The following is a 21,582-nucleotide window of genomic DNA, read 5'->3' on the forward strand; positions in this document are numbered from 1 at the left end:
AACGATAATATACGCTTAAAAAAATATGAACACCGATGTGAGTTTTATTAATCTATTTTTATTTCACTGGTTGTCTATCTGGAGAATATAAAGTAGGCGAAATAATTTTCGTAACCTAAAAATAGGGAAGTGACGTCATACACAAACAAAGTTGTCAGTGTCTCATGACGGTGATAGCCTAGGAAATGAAGAAATAACTATAGAAAATTCTATTATTTAGGGTTTAATTTTTAAAAGAGAAGCATGTTTAGTAGTGGTCCTAATTACAATAAACTGAAAACCAATTTGAGATTGGTAATTAATCGATTGAAATTGCTTGAGAAGAAGAAAACTGAACTCGCAGCCAAAGCTCGGAAGGAAATAGCCGATTACATTTCAGCAGGTAAAGATGACCGTGCAAGAATCCGTGTTGAGCACATTGTCAGGGAGGACTATTTGGTCGAAGCGATGGAGTTGCTAGAGATGTACTGTGACCTCTTACTAGCAAGATTTGGTCTTATTCAAACACAGAAGTAAGTTTATAATTATATAGTAATCTTTTAGTTGTAAAGCCTAAAGGCAGTGGCTCCGCATCCACACATTCGTGGACAGGGAGCCTCTTCAGGCTGATCATCCACACATCCGGTTTGTGTCAAAAACATACAGAATCTTGATGGAAACACCTGATTCGTAACAAATGTTGTTGAACTTATCTGCAAATGTACGATTTTTTATGTTATCGCAAACTGTGTTCACATTTAATAAACTGAAAAGTTTTCTATCTGTGTTATATATTAGTTTGACAGCATATTTGATAGTGGGAGCAAGCCCCTGTTTGGATTTTATGTTGGTCAGACTCAGAACAAGTCACAGAAATTATGGTGACTAGGATGCATCGTCTGTACCAGATAATGATATTTAAAAAAATTTAATGAAATCTTGGCTGAAAATATAGATTTCCCATGTTAAAAAACGCATGGAATGCTCATAAATTTTAGGTTCTATAAAGAAGGACCAGTGTGAAGGGATATACATGTGTATTTCACATCTTAAGGAGAAATCGTCTGACCAAGACTTACTATAGCTTGTGATTGCTGTCTGGGAAGGCAGCATTATGGTTTAAAATGTGCCAGACTGAATCATGTGCCTAAACAATCTTTGTCAATGTGCAAATTTTGTTTGAAAAGGTCTTTCAAGTGTGTTAAATGTGTATTTTGAATTCATTCTGAATGGATTTTAACAGTTCTTTGTTATAAAAAAATGTACATGTGTACATCAGTTACAATTTAAATTGTATTTGTATCATTTTGTATATATTTGTATAAAAAGAATTTCTCAAAATTTCCACATTACTAATGTAAATGAACCGTTTCCATCATGATTCCATGTCTTCTGGACTCAAACCGTATATGTGGACGACTAGCCTGTAGAGGTTCTCCGTCCACGAATGCGTGGACAAGCAGCCACTGCCATTTGAAAATGCAGTTATAAACTCGGAGTAAGCTACAAACATATATACTTTCAAGTATACATTGTAGTGACATTACACATGTTGATGATAATACATACATGTATGTAAATGTAAATGCTGCTTCTATGCCTGTGGGCACCTGCTGATTATTAGCAATGTTGACTTGTTTGGGAATATTCACATGATGAGAACTCCTTTTCCATCATCTTGCATATATTCTTGTGGGCACATAATGATTAAATTCTTAATTTTCCCTTTACTGGAATGTTTTTTTACTTCTCTACAAAATACATTTGTACAATGTACATGTATATACAAATGTAATACAATGTACATTTATATTGATCCCATTTGAAGCCTATTCATATACATGTACATTTATGTGTACTTGCCAGCAAGTACATTGTAATTCTGCGATCAGTTTCCGATCTGTCATCGATCAGTTTCTGGTCAGTCATCAATCCGTCAAACTGGTGATCACATTATGTGGACACAGAGCGATCAATAAATTTTACGGTTTCTGGAGTTTTCCATGTCAATTTTACACATATTTACATTATGCAATAAATTTTAACATCAATTTATGCTTTTATTTCACATTTGTTTTATTTTTTACAAATGATTCATCATTTTACATAACAAAACTGCAATCAGATCAGTGACCGGTCATCGGTCATCAATCCGTCGGCAATCAATCAGTCAACGGTCATCGATCCGTCGGCAATCAATCAGTCAACGGTCATCGATCCGTCAAACCATTGCGCGCATTGGTTCAAGGACTGTACATTGTACTATTACCCAATACCCACTCTAACATATACATGTATAGCCAAATCCAATCACAGAAATTAGCATTAGACAATGGAAACGAAATCACTAATCCATGAATAATTTAAGTGTCAACCCCTTTTCAGATAAAACCAGTTGGAACTTACTAGTAAGCTTAATTCAGCATAAAATAAGAAATTTCATAGCCTTGAGAATTAAATAATTTTAAATAAAATTAACCCTATCCATTCATAGATCATTCTTGCAACACAGTGTAAATGAACACAATGTCAGGTGCATACATTTGTATATGTACTTTTGTATCTTAAAATGATTACTAAAGTGGTAAAGAGTAAAAACTACATAATTAAATTGTGTCGAAAAATTTACAAGTTTTCATTTTTTCATTTTACATTGATCATACATGTACTTTTGAACATCGTACTTGTAAATTTGTTGAATCATATACAATTATATACATTTTTTGTACATGTTCATACTTTTTACCGATGATACAACCTTTTGTTCTACACTACTGTCAACACTTAGTTTAATTTCTCCATTCTTCACATTGGAGATTTAGTGAGTGGAAACATAAAGTCTCCAGGAGTCATCATTTCATAATACAAATGTACGTATATATTGGTAGTTTAATTCTTTTGTTTACATTACATGACAGATTTATTAAATGATTCTTTAAGCGTAAAATCATTTGAGTTATATACAGAAAAATAAATGAAAAGTATTGGAATGAAGCAATTTAATCTCAGTTTATAATTTAGTGGAGTCACAGTGGAGCGAAATTGTGACTCCACTGTGAAGAATGGAGAAATCCAAATTTAGGTTGATACTATTTTTAAGTCATTGTATTTATTAATTTCATGTAAACCAATCATATTTTTCTTTCAGAGAACTAGACCCAGGATTAGAGGAACCAATAGCTACATTGATATGGGCCACCCCAAGATTGCAAGCTGATGTCATGGAATTAAAGCATGTAGCAGATCAGTTTTCATCAAAATATGGCAAAGAATTTGCTCAGAGCTGTAGAACAAATGAACTGAACAATGTCAATGAGAAGGTCATGCACAAACTTGGTGTGCAGGCACCTCCCAAGATACTTATTGAAAGATATATGATAGAGATAGCCAAGACATACAGTGTACCATTTGAACCTGATCCATCTGTCATGGCTCAAGATGAAATATTTGCGGCGGAGAATCTGTTGATAGATTTGGACGAGAAGAAAGGTGGTGGATCAGGTGGAGGGGGAGGAGGTATGAGTGTTGGCCAGCCTTCAGCATCAGCTCCTTATCCACCAAGGCAGGACCCTGTCTACCCTCCCCCACAAGCTGGAGGATATCCACCTCCACCACAGGTAACACACGGTGCATGAAAAGTTCATTGAAGACAGATAGTTTTAATCCTTGACAAGGAAAATAGTTTCAAATTATCAAATTATTTATACATTGTAGTTGTTAGTATTAAAAAAAACTGTAATGCTCTAAAAGTTTGGTTTTGATGCATGATATTAATACACTTACTGTATGCATGTTCTTCAAAATAGAAAGTTCAAATGTACATACATATACATTTAGTTCAGATGCATGATATTTTACATGTCATACATTGTAAGTACATGTAATTGCATGGAACAACAACATACAGTGTTCATGTGTACATGAGTACAAAATGTTATACATGTACCTTTGTACAAATGTACATGCACTTAAGTACATGTACATGTTTATACAGAATAAAAAATGCTTTTTGACTATCCTGTAATTTAAACTCTTACTAAAAGTATAATTTTTTCAGCCGGTTCAGCCAGCTGCAGGCCCACCCCCTGTACCCCAATCTGGACCTATTGGACCTGGAGGATTTGTTGACCCAGCTGCAGCCCCTCCAGCTAAACCCCAGTCATATGATGACTGGCTAGGAGAGGACCCCAAGAAACAGGTACAGAATACCCCAAATGGGCCGCCACCTAATGCAGGCTTCAACTTACCTGATCTACCGGCAGTACCCAACAGTACTCTACCTGATCCTGATCAGTCAGTTGGTTCAACTTCTGCTGGAGGTGATGATATAGACTTTGACGATCTTACCAGAAGATTTGAGAAGCTGAAGAAAAAGAAATAGACTGACTGTTTAGTTGAGACTATTTATATTTCATTAGTTATGTACAATTGACAATTGGAATTTTTAAGTTTGTGAAATAGCAGGATCAAGAAAATAACCAGTAACAGTAAATCTATTTTGTGCATGTACATGTATGTCAAATATTGTGACATACATCATGTTCATATACATGTATATTGAAATCAACAGCAGCTTTTCATGTGGTTATATAATTAAATTGTTTTCAGTAGACTAATTAATGTTTTATATTGAATAAGTACATGTATCAAGTATGATGAAGTATGTATAGATATGTTTACAGATGGGTAGTTTTAAGTGTCAGTCTTTGTAAGAATCAGGCAGTGTTTGAAACATAGTATAGAAAAAACCCATAATTTTGAAAGTTTAATTTGACTATTTGCACCATCAGAATCATAGGAAAAAAAGACACGATTTTCCATATCATGTTGGTGCATCGAGTTATAATTTCATGGAATTGCACTGGAAATGCACATACTAAGGGTAGATAACTCTGTTATAAACCTAATTTTTCTAACATTCTATTGAAAAATTTCTGAGCAAATCCAGTGATGCAGAGGTCAGATATTTGTCTTTTCAAATGAAGAAAGCATCCTTGAGTGAAATCATATTGTCTGATTGGTGGGGTTTTTATATGCATGTTTCTGATTTTTTCCCATTTTGCCTGGTTCTTACAAATACTTACTCTTAATTATTATAGAAACACATGAGAAAGTCTTAAAATATACAATGTACATGTAGTTATGGATGTCTGATGCTATTGTTGATATGAATTGGGATGTGCATTATGGTCATGAAATGTTTTCATTCTTTGTCTAAGTAGTTTAAAAATGTAAATGAAACTTAAACTTTCGTTGAATATTTAGTAGGAAGAAGACTTATTGAGGCTGTTAAGTGTGATGATTAATGAGAATTGAAAGGTTATGAAAAATGAAACCCCTTTGAGACCCCCTGGTATAGATGCAAAGCTTAATTTTTTATTCACATCAGTAGGTTTGCTGACTCTGACCCATATTATTTATGTGTTTTTCATGCTGAAGTTCCTGTATCATGTTATGTAATTAATCTCCTAGTAGTGCTATTGCAAATGTCTATTTATTTCAACTAAGTTCAAAAATTGTATGTACATACATAATTGTTTAAATGTTGATTTTTTGTCATTATAATGACATACTAAATTAATAGACAAGTACAATTGTTTCACTTAGTTATATAAGAATACACTTTTGTACATTTGCACTTTTTAAGTTGTAAAAGCCAACCCTAAAAGTTCCAGAGGCAGATAAACATTCATGTATTGAAACATGAAGTTTAACACTTCATACATGTACATGTATGTACATGTTTCCTACCAAGATTACATTTTTTGTATAATACTGTCAGGATGGATTCCAGATTTCAGGTCAGAGGTCGCATGAATAGAATGAAAGGCTGAACAAAGTGAAGCAAGAATACTTTTGGGGTTAGAATTAGTGAAAAAAATGTTAAAAAATGTTTACTAAATTTTTGAGGGCTGGGGGCATGATCCTGGCATACCTTTCTTTGGATAGGAACCTGACTATTTCTTTTGATTTTACATAAAAAAAGAGTTGTAAATAGTCGAATTATGGGAAAAAAATTGTATAGCTCCTAAATTTGTACTCCAAATCATGTCTTTCTCCTGGTGTAGACTAGTCTGGATAATCATGATTTTTTTCTGAGACATTTTTTTCTCAAAAATCTGATGTTTTAGCCTCTTTAGCCTAAAATATAAAAAAGCCTTCCAAGATGGCATAACTATTTTGAACTAGGTGAAGATCACTTTAAATTTTATTCATTAAACATTATAGAATGCATGGGCAATTGATAATCGTATACACTATGTAAAACCTCAAATTTAATATGATTATCTGAAGATTTCATCTGTATTTTTGTATTCACTTAAAATGTTTTCTTCCCAGAATGCAAGGCATAATGCAGTACAGATTGTAAATAAAGGACCAGCATAGGCTCCGAAAATTCATTTTCCTTCCATAGGAACTTTCTGTTAGTGATTTTTTAAGGCAATCAGCATATTGTTAATTAGAGGTGTTTTTTTTTTCTACTTGTATATGTAATACCAAATATCAAAATTAAAGGATCATCGAACCATAATATATTTGAATGAATTGATAGGCTGAAGGCATCACAGCCTTTTAGAAAAAAGAAAATAACATGCACAATCGACAAGATTAATTTTCAGATAAGGGACAACTTGAGCCATTTTTTGTCTGTTTGTCAGTTACACTTGAGGTTAAAAAAAAAACAGATTGTAGACTTTAAAATTTGATGATACACTTACGTGTAAGTCAAGATAATGGGGAAAAAATGATTGATTCATTATGGTTTAATGTCCTATGGCAGATATTCCGTGCATTTTAGGACAGAAACGATCAACCAAGCGATCAGGCCATTCTTAGTACTAGTCCGAAACGCTGAGACGAATGTTTATTGTGCTAGCTCACAGAAGAAACAGCCCACAAGGAAGGCATACCACCTCACTCGGATACAATATTCTGACTCTTTAGCCAATCAGTTGTTACTCAATCCCCCTAATACTGTTTGTTTTTCGGAGAAGCAGTGACTAGCAGTTTGAAAGTGTTGAGAGTTATATGTAATAATTAAAAACAAAAACAACAACAGGGCACCACAGAAGTTGAGATAGAATATTTTAAATGGGATACTACGTGGTTCAGACTCTAGGTCAGCTTTTAATACATGAAATATATGAAATTATCCTCCAGCAATGCTAAAGGTCAGCTGACAAGCTGATAATTGGTAGTTCTTTCTATTGTACCATTTACCGGTATTTGTTAGAACAAGCGCCTGTCATGCAAGATTGTTTTCCGCCTTGTTGCTGTCCTAACATTTGAGTATGGGGACTTGAACTTTAACCTCTTACATTGTAGGGTAAGTATTCGATGCATGCTGTGTACTTATCTGGGGATCCAGATTTCAGGTAAAGGGGATGCATAAATAGAATTGGAGGCCGTTCGAAGAGAGGGTAATACCATTTTAAGGGTAGTGGTAATGAAAAAGGAAGACCATGCAAAAAAAAATGTTCCCAATTTTAGGGGCGGTACCGCGGGTTCGCCTTATATGAATCGACGCCTGCAAAAACTTAATATTAGTTAACAGATCCATAACATAACTTGAAATCAATCTGAACTTTAACTCTTGCTTTAAAAATATTATTTGAAATAAAGTTAAAAAATGCTGCACTACTTAAGAAAATTATACTCTGAATTCCGTTTTTTTTTAGCGGAATACTGCCATGCCATTTTAGTAATGCGATCCCAATAGCTATTTTAAATGAATAACAATATGTAGATTTTGAAGAAGTACAAAATTACATTTTCCAACAAGAGAGGAGTTTTGGGGAACGGATCCGCCACTGAAAATGCACATTGAAGAAAAAGGACGCGGGTGTTTCTAGAAAAGCAGAGGAACGCTTACCTTACCGGTGCACCTGTTCCATGCTCCCAGTTTTAAGTGGAATCCATGTTGCCCATTTGCTTTTGTTACTTTGTATGATTTTAGTTAATGTTCTTTGTTGTGTATGTCTGTTTTTGTCTCTGGTCGTCTGAATATAGCTGAAATATTGCTGCTCGGACGTTAAACCCCAACAAACAAAACAAACTTGTCTCTGGATTTACATTCTTTTGATTACCGCTATAACCTTGGTTCCCTTGATTACTCTTCCTCTATCCGTTTAAATGTATTTTGAACATGGGTAAACCATATGTCGAAATCGAACATTTTCTACTATCCAAATGGAGTTCTTTTTTGACAGGTTTCTCTGTAAATTGTTTTACAATGTCAATTTTAATTTACTGCCACCCCCCCCCCTCCTAATCGATTTGCAAAAATGAAAATAGCGTATTTTTGTACATGGAAAAGCGTGAATTAAAATGTGTTTATCGCAAGAACTTTTTTAGTCTCCGTAGATGATTCTCTGGTTCCGTCACTGGCCAGGAGGTGGAATCTTCGTGGGACCCAGCGTCAATGAATTCAATGGTTAAACATTTTTTTGGTATTTTACCCTTACAGTGTAAAAAGTTGGAATTCCGTTCCACCATACTGGCATTAAATCAGAAAATGTCTATTGTAGCTTGGCAAACGATCTCTAGCATCACTTAAAAATTCCATTGTCAATGTCAAATTACAGTCTAGATTTTATTATTGATTTTTTTTTTCAAAGGAAGCAAAAATGAAAATACACGTACACAAACAAAAGGTCATAATTCCGATAAGAAAGGTGTAACGTGAAAAATCAAAATATAAAATACTTAGTAAGCAAGAAGTTCATGATGCTGAGGGTCATATGGCAATATGGACCGTTGGTCGCCCAAAAAATTATTTATTCCGAAGCTTAACTATTGAGTTGCGTTTATCAAACCAGAAAGCATGGAAAAAGTAAAAACATAAACCATATAGAAGGTGTAACATTGAAAACTCAGATATCTGACTAAATAAAGAAAGAAATTGTATAGGTATGCTGCCAGAACTCTAGGGAACTCATTCCCATAACATTTCAGTACCACAGATGATTTTTACCGGTTGAAAAAAAGCAATTTTTTGTAAAAGAAAGTCCTTATTAGTTGTTTTAAATCCGGTTTAAATTCAACTTCAGAGAGATGCAGCATACACGACACGCTAAGCATGTCATACTTATATACAGTTTTTTTTCATGATTTTTCATTTTCTGTGTCTTTTCATCATTTTTTCATTCAGTACGTTGCAATTTATTTTACTCCACCTTATGATTCGTGCTTCACCGAGACATACCGGAAGCATTCCCGTTTGTGTGAACCTTTAACGACGTCACAAGGCGACGTTCCTGACGACGGCATCGTCGGTGAACTATATCTAGATAGTACAGACGTGTTTTTTTTTGGGAGAAAATTTAGCGTTCGGTTTTACGCCAGATTCGATATAATTTGGTGTGTTTTTGTCGAAATCAGTAAGTACTTAAACTTTGCTTACTTAATTTCTTGTACTTCAATCTGTTTTACTTTCTATAGCATTTGTATTGGAAGCATTTAACTTACTTGTATACAAAATAGTATTATTAATTTATTTTATAAAAATATACCGGTGTTTTCAAGTTTTACCAGGTATTATGACATTGACTCTTTACCTGCCCGGTTAATTGCACTCCTGCAGAGGCGGATCCAAAAATTTATATAAAGCGGGTGGTTTTCCAGGCTAAAAGTTAAACAAAATTAACATTTTTTGCCTACAGGGGTATTAAAACCCTCGAACAACCCTTTTCCCTGGTCCACCACTGCTGAACACGTATCTGTTTAGGCCTTTGCAGCTCATGTCAAAAGGTATTGAGGCATAAGAACACTGCATACTATTTGGAAAGTACTTTTCGATCTTCGTTGAATTTGCCAAAACCTAGCTTAAAAACAGAACATTTTCTTTCAGACATGGAAAGAAAAGGTCGAGAGAGGAAGAGAAATGTCCGTCTGCAACAGGCACCAATACCAGCACGGGACTTCCACTTCTCTCTAAAGCCATGTCAGCTGACGAGAGAAGCCATGATGAGCTGTAAACTCAGGAACGCCAAGCTAATAATCAATGACGGTAAGAACTAATGTTACAGCTAGTTGAGGTCGACCGGTTCCAATTTCAATACAAATCTAGCTATTCAAACTTAAAAGAGAGTGTCCAAAAGACCACACAGGTGTTCTGTGGTAGTGAAATAGGACACATTAGAATAATGGGGAGCAGATTTCTACCTAAAGAACTAATTCAATTACTCACTAGCTTACCTAAATTTGTATTGAAATTGGAACTGGTCTATTTCAACTAGTGTAACACGAAACAAAAGTGGCTGGTTAAATGCATGATCGATCATTGACAAAAGTTATCATGAATCACCTGTCCAATCCTTATCAGAACCTCGCTTTTTTGTTCGTTTGTTTTGTTTTGACAGTATTTGATCTTTCAACTTGCAGGTCAGCATGCCGTAAATAAGGGGAAAGGAACAGAGATCAGACCACCATGTACCAAATATCAGATTGAGGTAGGTAGACCATTACTCCTACAATGTAAGCGGTTGGGATTCCATTCCTCCATACCCCAACCAATTCAGAAAATAGCTTGCCAGACAACCTCTAGCACTGCTGGAGTAGGTATACCATGTGAACGATTACCTGTAGGTACACCATGTGAACGATTACCTGTTTGATGATTTGCCATACCAGCAAACCGACTTTCTTGATTGAAAAAAAAACATAGATAAATTTGGTAGTAAGATCAGTCCACAATAAATATTTTGTAATAGAACCGCGTCCTTATATTAATCATGGGTCTCCTTTTGCAAACTTTGTTTTCAAATATGATCCTTCCCCATATCGATCAGGATAAAAATTACATGATTTGTTTTGTTTCTAACAGGTGACCTTGACCGAAGATGAAGCCATCAAAACATTTTGTCGAGATATTATCTCCGCCGCAACTTCCGAGGTAACACTGGAAGAAAGACTGAAATTGGAACCAATTGACCATGGTGAAATGACAAAAGGGCATGAAATAGGTAAAACATAGTATAAACGTCAAATTAAAACCACTATTTAAATATGATGCCGAATTGTAAGCTAGAGGGGTCTTATAGAAAAGTTGAATGACGCCCTGGCCAGTGGCTACAAGCTAGATTATGGACCGATTTGTTCCTATATATTTCATACTTTCGTATTTGTACCACCGTCCACGTGATTTTCACAGCAGGCCATTTCCTGTCAGACTGAAATCAGAGCCTCGGTGGTTCTGAGGTGGCCAGAGGTTAAAATTTGTAATGGGACGGGCGTGAGGTTCTGAAATATGAAAAAGATCAAAATCATTTTGTCGGAAATAACGTAGGTAATTTGGAAGTGATAGTTTGAACTTTTAATTTTTTTTTGGAGGCATGCGCACACAGTGGTATACAAGGAAGTCTCGCTCGCATGTTTGCGTTGGCTGATGTATACAACATCATGTGTCATTTCCTTATATTATTTTCAGATATACCTGGTAGGACAAATGGAGCAGAAGACATTGTTCTGCAGAAAAAAGAAAATCAGGTTTGTACAAAAATCAAAATATTTGTTAACTGGTCCTAAATGAGTAACTGTGTTATAGTGACAGTCTCTTCACTGTCTAGGCTAAAAACCACTAATTCCACTTCCCATAGGCTTCTATGCTAATTTCACAATATTCAATGGCTTCTCTGGACTTTACCATAACTTTAACCTGCAGAGGACTATATATCAGCATGATTCTACATATGTCAGCTCACAATCCTCAGAATGGCATGTGGAGTTAGCAGACTTGCAGTGCAGTACTGGTCACCGGAAGTGAAGGGTCTATAAATAGCATGGGAAATCCCAGTGTTTTCACAAGATAGGGGTATATTTAAAAATCATTATGGAGATTAGGCTTCACATCACAAGAAGCAAAATGCACCTATAAAATGTACAGAAATGTTTTTCCTTTCAGAAACTGTTTAAATTTTTTAAATAAGATGAGAACTTTTTTCACAGCACTATGAGGAACAGGGCTATTTTTTGCGTACGTTCCAAATGCTCATTGGTTGAATTGGTGGTCTGTAACCTCTAATAAAATGTATTCTAAAACCACGAATGGTTCAGAAATTAGTCTGGACCGAAATCTAAGTGACCGATAGCTTTTAGTTACACAAGGAATCACCTAGATACAGTTTCGTTGATATAACAAATAACTTGGCTTTCAAAACGTAATGACAAAGTGGCTGTGGGTATTAATTGATTCCTTCCAAAGTGTCCTCTTGGAAAGCACACACAGTCTGAAAAACAAGAAACAACTAAAAGAAATTGAAAAGAAAAAATACAAAGAGAACAAGAAATTACAAAAATACCAAGATAAAACAGCACGAGAATACATTAAAATGGTGAATAAAAAATATAAAGAGAGAAGTGAATTGAAGCTGAGAGAATGGAAAAAGTAGACTAAAGAAAACAAGAAGAAAGAAAAAGAAGAGGCAAAACTCGTAAAGAAAGAAATAGAGAGGGAAAAGAAAGAAATGAAACTAAAGGAAAAAGAAATGAAGAAAGGAAAGAAGAATTTTGAGAACGGTAAACATATTTCTTTTCAAAAACTTAGAAGCAGTTTCAATATTATTTGATGGGTATTTAGAAACGGTTATTTAGAAACAAAATTCACATGACTTAAATAAATACAGGTTAAACAGAATTCTTACTTTAAATAAAAAATATCAAGTATATTTTAGTACTACCAAGTATTTAATAGTGAAAGAAACACTTGTTTAGTGAAACGGTTTCTGAAGACTTCCATTAATTGACTCTTTCGACTAGCCAACCCCTTAATTTGCTCAAAAAAGAACACCACAAAAACAAAACTCAAAACCAAAGAAATTATTTATATATATATATATTTTTTCATTTTGTAGAAGAAAAGAAAGTAATCTTAGGAGGTGCTAACTTAGCTAAAAGTGGCATTCCAACAGAAGAGAATGGAAAACATAAATCCAAAATCGGCTTCTTTGACCGTTTGAGAAGTGTCTTTACTTCCAGTCGTGCAACTGATGGGAAAGCCCACTAAGCGAGTCACAGAGAGACATCAGAGACAATTGAAGCACTGAAATGACTATTGATTATAACCACAGATCTGGTTTTGAATGAAAATATATGTGCATACTTGATCATGCTTATTAATTCATACTTATCTTTATGATTTGTGTATTTTTTTTTTTTGGTTTTGTTTTGTTTTTGATCTTGTTTTTAATTAGTTTGTTCTCAAAACATCCCATTTAGGGAGAAGTTACATTGTCAAAGTTAAATCCGTTTCATTATTTTTTTCTTCAGTATTTTATCTCTTCTCAATCCTATATTTTTTTGGTGAATATAATATACAAGTATTTAATTTTTATTTGGTTTACACTTATGCTTCATGTGCTTATTTAATTTTTTAGTTTTTTTGTTCTGTTTTGGTTCCCTTGTGCATGTCTGTTTATCTGATTAATCAAGTTATAATAAATTTATTACATAACATTGATGTACAAATTCTATTATTTTTGGACAAGTTTTAAAACCTTTACGTGGTATCCTAGGACTATGTATTTTGGAATGCAAGGCGGAGAATGTTTGTCAGAGGAAAATCATGGGAAACAGGATTCAAACCTATTAAAAAAGGGCGTAGTACATGGGTAAGCGCTAAACCAAGAAAATAGACATTTATTAAACAAAGAAAATTAAATGACAAAAACAACGAACACATAACAACAAAATTACATGAGTAATCTGGACTCACAAAAAAAAAGAAGAAAACTCTGAGCATAGACCAGGTGCAGGTAAGCGTCCTCTGCTTTTCTAAACCCCCCAGCCGAGTAGCTCATAAAATGTCACGTGCACGTCAGGTTAGACGAAAGAGGAAAACAATAACGCTGTAAAAAAATCGGTTCTCGTGGTGCAAATGGATACACCATAGGGTCACTGCGTTCATGATGATGACCGTGATGACTTAAATCAGATGTCCAATGACTATTGTTTGCAGAACAGTTACTGTAGATAGTCTTGTTTATTCATTTTGTATCCCTATCTGGAGTTCGGAAGGTAAAACATATAAGAGAAAACTAGAAAAGCTGTGAGCAAATTTCACTTGGTGATACCCCTCCAGTACCATTAATTAGCGACAAGTAGCGACAAGAAGCGTAAAGAAGTCTAGAAATAGCGACAAGAAGCCTTTTTCATTTTAAGGTGAACTAAAAATGAATGTAAAGATAGTCCAATATAAAGTGTCAAGAGAATGAGTTCAAGATTTTTAAAATAAACTTTGAACGGAAGAATTAAAAATAAAGAAATTAAAAATAAATGAAGTATTGAAAGAAGAAATAAAGAAAAATATTGAAGGAATAATTGAGGAAAATAAGATTTTTCTGAAAAGGTTGTAAAAATAGAATTATATTTTATATGAATATTTTTTTAGGAATTGAAAGTTATTATAAGAAAAACAAGATATAGGATCGCGTGAAAAAGTGAAAAAAAATCAGTAACAAAGTGACCCTTGTAAAAACGGTTCATTCTTTGCTTGGTGTTTGATACAATCTTGTATGGTGTAGTTATATAATTAATTGATTAACGATAATCCATCTATGTTCAATGAACAAACACACGTTATACCAGACCAATTAGCTACTGTCCGGAATTGGCGCTTGGATGGATTTAGAGTAATAAATCTTAATTATAACTTAATTTTTGGAGATCACGTGACAAACTATTGATCACCTTGTTAGAGCAATAAAATTTAGTTGTTAAGACAAACATAAATTTAACAATATTTTTAGATAATATTTATAATAACAAAAACAAAAAATAATTAAATACCAGTCCACATAAGATTCAGACACTGCCAATTTTAAAGTGATTCTTGGTGAAGAAAAAACCCATCAAACATAATATGATACTTTTTCAATCTGTATATGCTATACTTTTACATAATAATATTTTCTGCATTCAGATATGCACTTTCTAGAAAAGCTTACACTTGTCGACCACTAAAATCAACCGAATGAAACCAAATCAAGACGATAAATCTTGCAAAGTGCCAATTTCTATATGTTAATTTTTATCTCAAAAGCGCAACTGTACAACCAAATGCAAACCTAAGACTGGTTATGTGGTCTATAACTGTTTCTGAACAAGAAAGAAAAGCGAATTTGGTGGGGTTTTGACATGCATGAATCACCTTCTGTCTGATATTTAGAAAGACTGCTAATTAAATAAATGAAAAAAGTTTCCATGATTGTTAAGATCAGCTGTGATGTGAAAGATAAAAGAGAATCAAACATGTTAGATTAGTGGAGGCATCTTAATGATAATAAAAACAATGAAAAGTAAAATGTTATGTGAACATTTCCATGGATAAAAAGGCATTGATAATTTTTGTTTTTTGTTTTTATATGAAATATAGCTTTGTACTGTCTGTACTCACCCTAGCTTAAAGAAGCCTCACCTCATGTTGAGTTTTACATAAAAAAAAACTTGATCGCAAATCTATTTATTTTATCTTGCGTAAATAAGAATCTTTGCGGTTGCAAGAACCTTTGCTTACGTTCTACGAATTTTATTTCGATTTGATACACATAAATTGATACTATAAAAAAATATTTAATCTATTATCTAGCTTTCATTATAACATTTGAAAAACAATTTCTTGTTTATAAATATACTAATTTTTCAATATTTTTCTTGTCATTTTATCGAAATATCTTGACATTCATTTTTATTTCACGGTAAATAAAAAAAAATATTGACGCTATTTCACTGTTCTTTATCGCACATTTCTCTTCTTGTCGCTCCTTGACGCTTCTTGTCGCTAATTAGTGAGACCCTACCCTTGCTTACCTGCCCAGATGCCATGATGCCAAATAAGTGATTTAAGCATTCAGATGGAAAAAGGGAGATACACAATAACATCATGTAATAAAGATTCTGTGAAAGTTTCATCAAATTCCATTTCGCGATTTCAGAGGAGTTGCGGATTAGAACAGAGGACGGACGGACGGACGGACACCATGACCACTATAGTTCTCCCGCAAACAATGTCCATGGTCAATATTTATAAGATCAATCGAGGATAGTTTGTTACATGTGCTCGAGTTTTCTCGTTGAACACTGAAAAATACTGTTTTCACAAGACACGGAAAACTAAACCGTCAATGTTACTGATCTTAAAATAAGATTTGTTAACGCGCTATATACAACATGGTTTACAGGCGCGGATCCAAGGGCTGGCTTACCGGGCGTACGCCCCCCCCCCTAAATCGGTAAGAAAAATAAATTTCACCACAAGTTTCACCCAAATGATATGTTTGCCTAGCTTTGCACGGCATTTAATTCAATTAACGCCCCCCCCCCAAACTCAAATCCTGGATCCGCCCCTGGTTTAATCCACCATTTCCAAATTTCAGTACACGAAGTCAGGACTATTCCTTCTAGAGCCGGTAATATTGTTTAACTATACTTTATTTTCTTGGCTTAAATGATTCCGTATATGAAAAAAAAGAATTCTTTTCTTTAATTTGCTCTTTTGTTTCCGTTTTGGATGTCGATCGTGGTATTGTTCTTGATGTGTAGTGATACATGTATGTAACTAACATGTTACCTAAATAATCACTTAACAAAAAGGACTTGGCAGGGGGATCTAGGATGCCAGGTTAGGGGCATATTTATTAAATTGAATTAAAGGCCCAGCGAAGAGGCAAGATTTATTTTTATTTTTATTTTTTTCTGGGATGGGAGTGGGGATGGGGGTATTCAGTATGTGGCAGTTTATTTTACTCCACCTTTTGATTTATGCGTCACTGAGCCACACCGGAAGCATTCGCGGTGCGTTTGTGAAGTTTGTTAGAGGATTACTCTTTAACGTCACAGAGTGACGTTCTTGACGACGGCACCGTCGGTTAACTATCTAGATAGTACAGACGTGTTTTTCTAGGGAGAAGACATATCGCCAGACTCGATATAATTAGGTGTGTTTTTGACTAAATCAGTAAGTACTTAAAAATTGCATACTAAATTTCTTTTACTTCAATCGGTTTTACTTTCTATAGCATTGGTATTGGAAGCATTTAACTTACATGTTGCATTATTGATTTACTTGATAAAAAAAGGTGTTTTCAAAGATTATAAAGGGGCTATGACATTGTCTTAATGACCTAGCCGGTTTATTGCACTCCTGCAGAGGCGGATCCAGAAATTTATATAAAGCCGTAGGTTTTCCAGGCTAAAATTTGCTTATTTTTGCCATGCGTTTTACAAAATTAACAAAATTTTCTTTCCTACAGGGGCATTAAAAACCCCCGAACAACCCTTTCCACTGGTCCACCACTGCTGAACACGTACGTGTTCAGGGGCGGATCCAGGGTTTGAGTTTAGGAGCGGAGTTAATTGAATAAAATGGCGTGCAAAGCAAGACAAAACATATTATGAGGTGAAACTTGTGGTGATTTTTTTCCATAACCGATTTAGGGGGGGGGGCTACGCCCGAAACGCCAGTCATTGGATCCGCGCCTGCTGTTCAGGCTTTTGCAGTTCATGACTAGAGGTATTGAGGCATAAGAACACGGCATACAATCTGGAAAGTATTTTCCAATCTTCGTTGAATTTTCAAAAAAAGAACACATTCTTTCAGACATGGAAAGAAAAGGTCGAGAAAGGAAGAGAGATGTCCGTCTGCAACAGGCACTAATACCAGCACGAGACTTCCACTTCTCATTGAAGCCATGTCAGCTGACGAGAGAAGCCATGATGAGCTGTAAACTCAGGAACGCCAAGCTAATCAACAGTGAAGGTAAGAACTAATGTTACAGCTAGTTGAGATCGACCGGTTCCAATTTCAATACAAATCTAGCGATTCAAACTTAAAAGACAGTGTCCAAAAGATCACACAGGTATTCTGTAGCAGTCACATTCGGATAATGTAGGGCAGATTTCTACCGAAAGAACTAATTAAAATACTCACAAGCATACCTGAATTTGTATTGAAATTGGAACTGGTCTATTTCAACTAGCTGTAACATGAAACAAAAGTGACTGGTTAAATGCATGATCGATCATTGACAAAAGTTATCATGAATCACCTGTCCAAACCATATCAGAACCTAGCTTTTTTGTACGTTTCTTTTGTTTTGACAGTTGTTTTTTATCTTTCAACTTGCAGGTCAGCATGCCGTAAATAAGGGGAAAGGAACAGTGGTCAGACCACCATGTACCAAATATCAGATTGAGGTAGGTAGACCATTACTCCTACAATGTAAGCGGTTGGGATTCCATTCCTCCATACCCCAACCAAACAGTGGTCAGACCACCATGTACCAAATATCAGATTGAGGTAGGTAGACCATTACTCCTACAATGTAAGCGGTTGGGATTCCATTCCTCCATACCCCAACCAATTCAGAAAATAGCTTGCCAGACAACCTCTAGCACTGCTGGAGTAGGTATACCATGTGAACGATTACCTGTTTGATGATTTGCCATACCAGCAAACCGACTTTCTTGATTGAAAAAAAAACATGGATAAATTTGGTAGTAAGATCAGTCCACAATAAATATTTTGTAATAGAACCGCGTCCTTATTTTAATCATGGGTCTCCTTTTGCAAACTTTGTTTTCAAATATGATCCTTCCCCATATCGATCAGGATAAAAATGACATGATATGTTTTATATTCTAACAGGTGACCTTGACCGAAGATGAAGCCATCAAAACATTCTGTCAAGATATTATCTCCGCCGCAACTTCCGAGGTAACACTGGAAGAAAGACTGAAATTGGAACCAGTTGACCATGTGCATGCTGAAACGACAAAAGGGCATGACATAGGTAAAACAAGTCATGAACGTCAAATTAAAACACGGTTTTTATGTATGATGCCGAATTGTTGTGAGCTAGAGGGGTCTTAATGGGAAAGTTGAATGATGCCCAGGCCAGTGGCTACAAGCTAGATAATAGACCGATTTATTCCTGCATATTTCATACTTCCGTATTTGTACCACCGTCCACGTGATTTTCACAGCAGGCCATTCCTGTCAGACTGAAATCAGAGCATCAGTGGTTCTGAGGTGGCCAGAGGTTAAAATTTGTTATGGGACGGGCCGTGAGGTTCTGAAATATGAAAAGATCAAAATCATTTTGTCGGGAATGATGTGGATAATTTGGTAGTGATTGACTGAACTTTTAATTTTTAATGCAGGCATGCGCGCACAAGAGGTACATGTATACAGGGAAGTCTCGATCGCATATTCCCGTTGGCTGATACAACGTCATGTGTCATTTCCTTATAATATTTTCAGATATTCTTGGTAGGACAAATGGAGCAGAAGACATTGTTCTGCAGAAAAAAGAAAATCAGGTTTGTACAAAAATCAGAATATTAGTTAACTTGTCCTCAATGAGTAACTGTGTTATAGTGACAGTCTCTTTACTTTACAAGAAAATGTGTCCAATAAAATGTATTCTAAAACCACGAATGGTTAGAAATCAGTCTAAACCGGAATCTAGGTGAAGGATATCTTAGTTAAACAAGAAATCACCTAGATACAGTTTTGTTGATATTATAAATAACCCTTCAAAACGTAATGACAAAGTGGCTGTGTGTATTAATTGATTCCTCCCAAAGTGTCCTCTTGGAAAGCACACACGTTATTTGTACTTACTTAATTCCACAGGACTACAGTCTGAAAAACAAGAAACAACTAAAAGAAATTGAAAAGAAAAAATACAAAGAGAACAAGAAATTACAAAAATACCAAGATAAAACAGCACGAGAATACATTAAAGTGGTGAATAAAAAATATAAGGAGAGAAATGAATTGAAGCTGAGAGAATGGAAAAAGCAGACTAAAGAAAACAAGAAGAAAGAAAAAGAGGAAGCAAAACTCGTGAAGAAAGAAATAGAAAGGGAAAAGAAGGAAATGAAACTTAAGGAAAAAGAAATGAAGAAAGGAAAGAAGAATTTTGAGAACGGTAAACATATTTCTTTTCAAAAATTTCAATATTATTTGATGGATATTTAGAAACGAACCTTAACATAACTTAAATAAATACATGTTATAAACACAATTATTACTTTCAATAAAAATATCAAGTATAGTTTAGTACAATGTACTACCAAATATTTAACAGTGAAAGAAACATTTATTCAACGGTTTCTGAAGTCTTTTCCCTTAATGGCCAACCCCTTCCCTCAATGGATTCTACCGACTAGCCCACCCTTTTAACTAAAGAAGGAAACACACAAAACAAAACAACACTAAAAGAACAAGGAAATTATTCATATTTTTTTCATTTTGTAGAAGAAAAGAAAGCAATCTTAGGAGTTGCTAACTTAGCTAAAGGTGGCATTCCAACAGAAGAGAATGGAAAACATAAATCTAAAATCGGCTTCTTTTGCCGTTTGAGAAGTCTCTTTACTTCCAGATGTGCAACTGATGAGAAAGCCGATTAAGTCTTTCATAGAGAAACAACATGATTATAGACAATTGAAGCACTGAAGGGACTGTTGATATTAACCACAGATGTAGTTTTCAATGAAAACATATGTGCATACCTTATCATGCTTATTTTTTCATACTTATCTTTATGACTTGCGTAGTATTTTTGAATGAGTTTGTTCTCAAAACGAACATCCCATGTAAGGAGAAGTTACGTTGTCAAAGTAAAATCTATTCCATTACAGTTACTACTATTTTATTCAATGTTTTAACTCTTCTCTGTCCTTATTTGATGAATTTAATAGAGAGTATTTAATTTCCAATTGCATGGTTTACACTTAAGCTTCATGTACATGTACTTATTTATTCTTGTAGCAAAAAACGCATCATGTATATTTTGTTCTGTTTTGTTTCCCCTTGTGCATCTTATCAAATTGTGCATTTATTCAATAAATCAAGTTTTAATAAATTAATTATTAATAAATAAAGGTGCTATTGCCTTATGTGCAAGTTTTAATGCCTTTGTGTGGTATCCTAGCACTATGTGTTTTGGAATGCAAAGCGGAGTCTTTATCAATTGAAATTCAAGAAAACCAGAATTCACACTTTATAAAGTATTAAACATAGTGTAAATGAATTAACTTTTGCGGATTCTGTCAAGTGAACATATTCGCGGGTATAAATTTTCGCGGTTTCAATGATACAAGCATTCTATATAGTGTTAAACCTCTAGTTTGCGGGTACTATGTTTCGCGGTTTTCTGTTCACTGCGAAAATAGGAAAAATTAGTACACAGCGAAAATTATTACCTTTACAGTGCTGGTAATCTATGGGAATGAAATAGACCAAGAAAATAGACTTGTATACCGGTAAAACAAAGCATAAAAAGGAAAAAAATTACACGGTGAACAAATCGCTTCTCATGGTGCAAGTATATATGCCATAACCATAGCTGTTCCATGTCTAATTGTTACAGAACAGTAGATAGTCTTGTTTATTCATTTTGTAAATCCCGTCTGGAGTTTGGAGGTTAAAACATGTAAGAGAAAACTAAAAAAAAACAAAAAAAAAACTTGGTGATACCCCTCGCGTTCCTCCCCCAGAAGCCATATAGGATACCCCCTAAATGATTTAAGCATTCAGATGAAAACAAAATTGGAGATTCACAGTGACATCATGTAATAAAGAATCTGTGAAAGTTTCATCAA

At 34.6% G+C, this 21,582-nt stretch overlaps 2 protein-coding genes and 1 long non-coding RNA gene across 6 annotated transcripts; all 3 read left to right on the forward strand.

Annotated features, from left to right (window-relative positions):
- The first annotated feature begins 137 nt into the window (after positions 1–137).
- Positions 138–6,511, forward strand: LOC148613745 (IST1 homolog). Its single transcript, XM_088587321.1, has 3 exons — positions 138–512; positions 3,128–3,596; positions 4,037–6,511. Exons 1-3 carry the CDS (start codon positions 244–246, stop codon positions 4,358–4,360), a joined length of 1,062 nt encoding a protein of 353 aa, XP_088443447.1. The 5' UTR covers positions 138–243; the 3' UTR covers positions 4,361–6,511.
- Positions 6,512–9,219: 2,708 nt separating this feature from the next.
- On the forward strand, positions 9,220–20,817 carry LOC148613746 (uncharacterized). 4 transcript variants are annotated; one of them, XM_088587327.1, is made up of 7 exons: positions 9,220–9,359; positions 9,830–9,988; positions 10,363–10,430; positions 10,805–10,943; positions 11,408–11,466; positions 19,610–19,907; positions 20,237–20,804. In XM_088587327.1, exons 2-7 carry the CDS (start codon positions 9,832–9,834, stop codon positions 20,386–20,388), a joined length of 873 nt encoding a protein of 290 aa, XP_088443453.1. In that variant the 5' UTR covers positions 9,220–9,359; positions 9,830–9,831; the 3' UTR covers positions 20,389–20,804. The 4 variants fall into 4 exon arrangements, with proteins under 4 accessions (XP_088443453.1, XP_088443452.1, XP_088443451.1 ...); XM_088587326.1 differs by lacking the exons at positions 9,220–9,359; positions 9,830–9,988; positions 10,363–10,430; positions 10,805–10,943; positions 11,408–11,466 and adding exons at positions 16,469–16,910; positions 17,573–17,731; positions 18,101–18,168; positions 18,620–18,764; positions 19,235–19,293 and having other exon boundaries at positions 20,237–20,816; XM_088587325.1 differs by lacking the exons at positions 9,220–9,359; positions 9,830–9,988; positions 10,363–10,430; positions 10,805–10,943; positions 11,408–11,466 and adding exons at positions 16,470–16,930; positions 17,573–17,731; positions 18,101–18,168; positions 18,620–18,764; positions 19,235–19,293 and having other exon boundaries at positions 20,237–20,816.
- Positions 12,208–13,429, forward strand: LOC148613747 (uncharacterized). The gene is made up of 2 exons (XR_015923437.1): positions 12,208–12,495; positions 12,831–13,429. It is a non-coding gene; the product is annotated as an uncharacterized LOC148613747 (long non-coding RNA).
- Positions 20,818–21,582: the final 765 nt, after the last annotated feature.

The sequence above is a fragment of the Perna viridis genome, chromosome 6 (assembly GCF_037379345.1).
Source record: "Perna viridis isolate PV_CMFRI_1.1 ecotype Kerala chromosome 6, ASM3737934v1, whole genome shotgun sequence".
NCBI lineage: Eukaryota > Metazoa > Mollusca > Bivalvia > Mytilida > Mytilidae > Perna > Perna viridis.

Excerpts from the sequence above, each read along its gene's own strand:
- LOC148613745 (XM_088587321.1), top strand. The coding sequence starts at position 244 with ATGTTTAGTAGTGGTCCTAATTACAATAAACTGAAAACCAATTTGAGA. Across the intron at positions 513-3,127 it reads GGTCTTATTCAAACACAGAA|AGAACTAGACCCAGGATTAG; the intron begins GTAAGTTTATAA and ends TTTTTCTTTCAG. Across the intron at positions 3,597-4,036 it reads GATATCCACCTCCACCACAG|CCGGTTCAGCCAGCTGCAGG; the intron begins GTAACACACGGT and ends TAATTTTTTCAG.
- LOC148613746 (XM_088587323.1), top strand. Across the intron at positions 17,732-18,100 it reads CAAGCTAATCAACAGTGAAG|GTCAGCATGCCGTAAATAAG; the intron begins GTAAGAACTAAT and ends TTCAACTTGCAG. Across the intron at positions 19,294-19,609 it reads TGCAGAAAAAAGAAAATCAG|GACTACAGTCTGAAAAACAA; the intron begins GTTTGTACAAAA and ends TTAATTCCACAG.